Raw genomic sequence first — 6,881 nt, forward strand, 5'->3', positions numbered from 1 at the left:
AGGGACACCCTTAGGAGATATACCTAATGTAAATGATGAGTTAATGGGTACAGCACATCAACATGGCACATGTATACATATGTATCAAACCTGCACGTTGTGCACATGTACCCTAGAACTTAAAGTATTAAAAAAAAAAGAAATGAGGGCAAAATAAATAAATAAATAATAAATATTTTTAACAGCTTTGTTGAGTTATATAATTCACATACCATAATGTTCACCCATTGTTTTTTACTATATTCACAGAGCTGTAAAACTATTACCAAAATCAATTTTAGAACACTTTTATCATTTCAAAACAAGAAATCCTATACTCTTTAGCTCTCATTCATCTATTCTTCCCATTACCCACAAACCTGAGTAACCACTAATCCACTTTCTATCTCTATAAAACTGTTTACTCTAGACATTTCACATAAATGAAATAATATGACATGTAGCCTTTTGTGACTGGCTTATTTCACTTAGCATTAATGTTTTCAAGGTTCATCCTTGTTGTAACATGTATTAGTACCTCATTCTTTTTGATGGCTGAAAAATATTCCATTATATGGATACATCACATCTTGTTTATTCATTCATCAGATGATGAACATTTGGGTACATCTTTTGACTATTATAAATAATATTGTTATGAACATTCATTTATGTTTTTGGGTGGACATTTATTTTCAGTTCTCTTAGTTGTATATCTAGGAGTGGCATTGCTGGGGTTATACACCAATTCTATGTCTATGTTTTAGAGGAATTGCTAGAGTGTTTTCCAGAGTAGCTGCATCATTTCACATTGCTATCAGCAATATATAAGGGTTCTGGTTTCTTTACATCCTTGTCAACACTTACTATTTTCTGACTTTTTTATTATAGTCTTCCTAGTGGGTGTAAAGTAGAATCCCATGGTAGTTTTGATTTGCATTTCCCTAGTGGTTAATGACGTTGAACACCTATCTTTTCATGTGCATATTGGCTATGTGTATGTCTTCCTTGGAGAAATGTCTATTCAGATCCTTTGTCCATTTTTAAATTGAGTTATTTTTCTTTTTATTATTGTGTTCTTTATAAATTCTAAATACTAGTCCTTTATCAGATGTACAATTTGTAAATATTTTCTCCCATTCTGCAGCTTTCACTCTTTTGATAGTGTTTTTTGAAGCATAAACTTAAAAAATTTGCAGAAGCCCAATTTATCAATTTTTTCTTTTGTAGCTTGTGCTTTTGGTGTCACATGTAAGAATCCATTGCCAAATTGAAGTTCACAAAGATTTAGCTCTATTTCTTTCTTCTAAGAGTTTAATAGTTTTAGTTCTTATATTTAAGTTTTTGATACATTTTGAGTTGATTTTTGTAGACGGTGTGAGGAAAGTGTCCAATTTCATTCTTTTATATATGACTATCCGGTTGTCCCAGTATCATTTCTCAAAAGACGATTTTTTCTCCCCCATTTTACCCTTGACCTTGGCATTCTTAATCTTGGTGCTTTTGTTGAAAAACAATTGACATGAATATGTAGGTTTATCCCTGGATTTTCAATTATATTCCATTGACCTATTTGTCTATCATTATGCTAGTACCATACTATCTTAATTACTGTCACTTTGGAGCAAGTTTTGAAATTAGAAAGCATGAATCCTCCAACTTTGTTCTTTTTCAAGATTGTTTTGACTCTTCTGGGTCTTTTGAGTTTCCTAATGAATTTTTAGATCTATTCATCAATTTCTGCAAAAAAAAACAGCAGCTGGTATTCTGAGAAGGATTACATTGATTCTGTAAATCAGTTTGGGAAGTATTGCCATCTTAACAATCTTAAGTTTTCCCATCCATGAACATGTGATTTTTTCCATTTATCCAATCATTTTTAATGTACCCATAGAGGAATGGCATGATGCAAATATTATCACTGGGAAAATAGAAATAATATCCCTTGGTTATGGGATTAGAGATAATTTTGATTTTATTTTTGTATATTTCCATATTTTTCCAAATTTTCCACAACAAGAGTATCTTTTATATAACCCAAAAGAAGTTATTTTTAAAGAAAAAATACCTTTAATAAAATATACACATATCCTCAAAGACCTGAAGACAGAAATACCATTCAACCCAGCAGTCCCATTACTAGATATATACTCAAAGGAACATAAATTGTTGTATTATAAAGACACATGCACCTGTATGTTCACTGCAGTACTGTTCACAATAGTAAAGACATGGACTCAACCTAAATGCGCATCGATGATAGATGACAAAGAAAGTGTGGTACGTATACACCATGGAATACTACACAGTCATAAAAAAGTGTGGTACACATACACCATGGAATACTACACAGTCATAAAAAAGTGTGGTACGTATACACCATGGAATACTACACAGTCATAAAAAAGAACTAGATCCCGTCCTTTGCAGGGACGTGGATGGGGCTGGAGGCCATTACCCTTAGCCAATTAACACAGGAACAGAAAACCGAACATCACCTGGTCTCACATATAAGTGGGAGCTAAATGGTGAGAACACGTGGACACATAGAGTGGAACAACATGCACTGGGGCCTATCAGAGGGTGGAAATTGGGAGGAGGGGGAGGATCAGGAAAAATAACTAATGGGTACTAGGCTTGGTACCCATAACTAGTGGGCACTAGGCTTAGTACCCGTAACTACTGGGTACTAGGCATGGGTGATGAAATAATCTGTACAACAAACCCCCGCGACACAAGTTTACCTATGTAACAAACCTGCACATGTACCCCTGAATTTAAAATAAAAGTTAAAAATATACATATTTAAAATATTACATAGACATGGAAAATAGAAAATGCTTGAAACATTTTCCAATATACATGAACATACCACTGTTTATTCTCGGTCACATTTTCATCGGAATTTGCTGACTGTGTGCTACATGGCAGACACTATGCTAAGTACTGAGCATACTGTTTTTAAGAAAACAGGCATGATTTCCGCCCTCAGGAAGCCTACATTTAGTGAGAGAACGACAATAAACAGGCAAAGTAGCAAACAGAAAAGGAATTATAAGTTGTAAAGGGCACTTTGAAAGAAAGCAATCAGTACTATGATGGACAATAATGGCAGGATAAAGCAAACCTATTTTGATATAGTGGTCAGGGAAGCTCTCTCTAAGGCATCAATGTTTGAGCTGAGACTTGGGAACTCAAAAATGTTAAGTGCTGGCTTTCAACATTTGTCAAAGATATGTTCAACATAAACAGTTTCTTATATTGAACGGTAAAAACAAAAAGCTTTAAAATTCCAAGGAGAAATAATTTCAACAAATAGAGTAACCTCCACCACCTTCTATAATATGATATACAGGGTCCAAAAAATCCAGTACCATAAAATATGTTAAAAGTCATTGTAAGGTTAATGACCACTGAAAGCACTTACAGTGGTCTCACTGTGCTGCCCAAATTCAGCAGGGTCCCAGCCACAGTTTGGAGCCACTTGATCATAGCTTTCTGTTCCACCTTAACTATTGATGGGGATGATTCTGGGTCCCTTTTACAGGCTAAAGTTCCTTGGCAGAAGCAGCAATTCCAAGAATCTAGGTAGTTGATGCCTTTTTGTCAGCCTGATGGGAAGACTGGGCCAAGAGAATACTGAAAGCACAAAGCGTCACCCCTTACCTCCCTGACATTTCCCCTCATGGCCCAGTTTCTCTTCCACTTATCCTTCCCCAAAACTTAAGATTTCCAGCCTACTCCTGTTTAGAATGAGGGTTAGGCAGAGGACCAGAGCAAATACAGTTGAATGTGGATTATTAGGGGAGTTGGGGGTTTATTATAGGTATTAACTGCTACCTGCCCACCCAATATCTATTTCCTGCTCTTAGTAAGAGAACCCAGATTTTGTTTAGGAGGTAATGTGCCTAGTTGAATTATATGCTTCCTCAGACCCTACTGAAGTAGACATGGTTAAGTGATGTAGTTTGACCAGTAAGATGCCAATTAAGGGATTTGGGAAAGTTCTGCTTTAACGATATAGGAACCACTTATTTTCACTTTCTTTTACATCTTCTTCCCTAGAATTTGGGAATGAGGAGGGAAACAGGGCAATCATCTTTGGACTATGAGATAACCATGAGGATGAATGCTTTATGTGAAAAACGGTGTTGGAGAAAGGTAGAACATAGCTGGGGACTGACACCACTGCAGAGCTGCTGCCCCAATCTAGATAGCCTACCTCCAGATTTCTACAAGGTGACAAAGCCAACCCTTATTTGACTGTGGTTAGGTTACTGTGATGACATATAGTCATCTGAAATCCTAACAGGTACAGCTGTCCACCATGAACATAAATTTATTGTCTTTGGATGAATCCAAGGTTTTAATGTAAAAAGTCCAACTCTATGTCTGATAAAACAGGAAATGCACAACCCTCCAAACCATATCACCCACTACAGAGTGGTAAGTATAGGTCATTAAATGAAAGCAGCACAGAAAAGTGGCTTCAGAGAGGGAGTCATTTCATGCCCCTTACCTTCATTAGCCCCACTCCCCAAGTCATACCACATAAACATAAATTCCAGGTAAAACTGTGCTTACTACGTAAACACACTTCCAGACAAGTTCCTTGTTGCTCTATGTTGCCATCCCTAAACTTCTCCTACATGGCAATTCTGCCACAGCATAATTCCCAGGGCAGCTCCACCCACAGTTAAAGTTATGATTTAGGGTTCATTACTACACATACCTTGAAACTTTTAAGCAGACACGTTAAAGTAACGCGGCTCAAGGAATGTTAACAACTTTTTCCACTTTTGCCCCAGCCAGTTTCTACTCCAATCCAAAACGGCTTTTTCATCACCACCCGCTTTACTCAAATTATGCTTACAGAATTCATTATCCTCCAGGGTAGAATCACCAAAAATAATGTGAGCATTTATACAGAAAGTGTAGTTCAGATAAAGCAATATATTAATGGGCCAAAGTAGAAAAGGATAGCACGCTGCTAGTTTTCTATATGCACTCTTGCCCATGTGAAATTAAACTTTTTTGCATCCATGCCGGGAGCGGTGGCTCAGGCCTGTAATCTCAGCACTTCGGGAGGCCAAGGCAGGTGGATCACTTGAGGTCATAAGTTCGAGACCAGCCTGGTCAAATGGTGAAGCCCCTTCTCTACTAAAAATACAAAAAGTAGCTGGGAATGGTGGTGGGCACCTGTAATCCCAGCTACTTGGGAGGCTGAGGCAGGAGAATCTCTTGAACCAGGAGGCGGAGGTTGCAGTGAGCCAAGACCACGCCACTGCACTCCAGCCTGGGTGATAGAGCGAGATTCTGTCTAAAAAAATAAAAATAAAAATAAAATAATGCATCCAAAGCTGAATGGAGTTTGCTTTTATTATTGCCAATGAGATAATAACCTTTCAAGTAGGAAAACAACAGAAAGGAAAACTATGTAATGAAATATTTTTTAAATCCCAGAACCAAAATAAGTAACGATTTCCAGATAGAAATTTGCGTAGAGTTAATCAGAGTTACATATTATTTTCATTTCCGAACAGAATTACTCCATCAAGTTTTCTGATATCTTTCTAATGTTTCTCAGTAAAACTTTAGGAAAGTAATAAAAATTCACCTAAGAATGATCAAAATTGCGTTGAGTCCCAAATAATTTTTTTTTTTTTTTTGTAATTGCAAATTCTTACATGTTAAATTACCTGTTTCGGAGAGCTTTCTAAATTTTAAGGGAAAAATTCCATACTCTTTCCTTTTAAGGTAGGCAGGGACAATCAGGAAGCAGCCCGGATTTTCAGAAACGATCTTTACCATCACCAAGACAAAGACTAAAGAAACATGTAATGCACAACTTGGGCTGCTCCTTCATCCGAGGCAATTCAAATTTCCACGGATACCAAGTCTTCGGTGTCCGGTGTCAACCTTTCCATAGAAGCATACCAGAAACTGTTGCGATTGCCTTCTTCACCACGCGAGTCTAAACGACACAAATCTGGGCAGAAGTAATTATCTGGCCAAGCCGGGAGGCACGAAGCTTAAATACCGCCCCTGTAGGAGGTGTGGGGGATCCGAAGCAAACACCCCAAAGTTTGTGAGTGGAGGCGCAGAGGCGCCCGGAGCCACCCCCGAGGCTCACCTGGTCAGCGCACGGAGCCGGTAGGAGTCGGGTCTAGCCCCAGTTTGCTCCTGAGCGCTTCGCTCCCCTCAGGCTAGCGCGTTTAAATCAGTACTGGGTGGCAAACGACGCCCATTCTTCGGGCTCTGAAGTTTGGAATTCATGGGTTCTGCGGCATAAGAAAGTTCTTCGCAGGTTATTTTCATGTCCGAGGCTGTCGCTTAGCGCATCTCCTCCCGCTGCGGCCCCAGGCTGTCCACCGAGCCGCCTACCAGATCGCTGCCCTGTGCCGCAGCGTCTTGATGCCCAGGACCCCGAGGCTGTTGGGCAGCCCCTGCCCCTTGGGATCAGGGGCCAGAACTCCTTTCCCCACTGGGAAGAACACTCCGAGCCCGGGAAGAAGAGCGCGCATCCGAAGGCGATGTCTCCTAACGCCTAGACAAAGACAGCGCTGGGAAAAGTTGGACCAACCGGCACCCCTGCGAGGCGAACAGAGCAGCCCCTTGGCCTTGGTGGCCGAGCCGGCTACGCGCTCTCGGAGTCGCGGCCAACTTTTCCCGCGAGCTTCCGAGCAACTTGCCGCAAGTTGGGGCGAAGGGGCAGATCAGGGGTCAAGGGCGCGCGGACCGGTGATCTCGCCCCAGTCGTTTTCCTCGTACCTCCCCGCGTACCTGCTGATGTGTCCGTCCCCGTCGCCGTCGCATGTCTGAAAGAGGCGCCGCATCCTCTCCTCCTCGCCCGTACTGGACGTGTCGCTGCTGCCGCCGCCGCCGCCGCCGCCGCTGCTGGC

The 6,881-nt window shown here is 40.5% G+C and overlaps 1 protein-coding gene across 1 annotated transcript in view; it reads right to left on the reverse strand.

Annotated features, from left to right (window-relative positions):
- MCC (mutated in colorectal cancers) overlaps positions 1-6,851 on the reverse strand; it is a 471,854-nt gene extending 465,003 nt beyond the window's left edge. The window contains exon 1 of the mRNA XM_011963646.1: positions 6,763-6,851. Within this exon, the coding sequence (XP_011819036.1) occupies positions 6,763-6,815 (53 nt within the window). The 5' untranslated portion in view covers positions 6,816-6,851. The remainder of the gene's footprint in view (positions 1-6,762) is intronic.
- Between the last annotated feature and the right edge of the window lie 30 nt (positions 6,852-6,881).

The sequence above is a fragment of the Colobus angolensis genome, unplaced genomic scaffold, assembly GCF_000951035.1.
Source record: "Colobus angolensis palliatus isolate OR3802 unplaced genomic scaffold, Cang.pa_1.0 Scaffold62, whole genome shotgun sequence".
Taxonomy (NCBI): Eukaryota; Metazoa; Chordata; class Mammalia; order Primates; family Cercopithecidae; genus Colobus; species Colobus angolensis.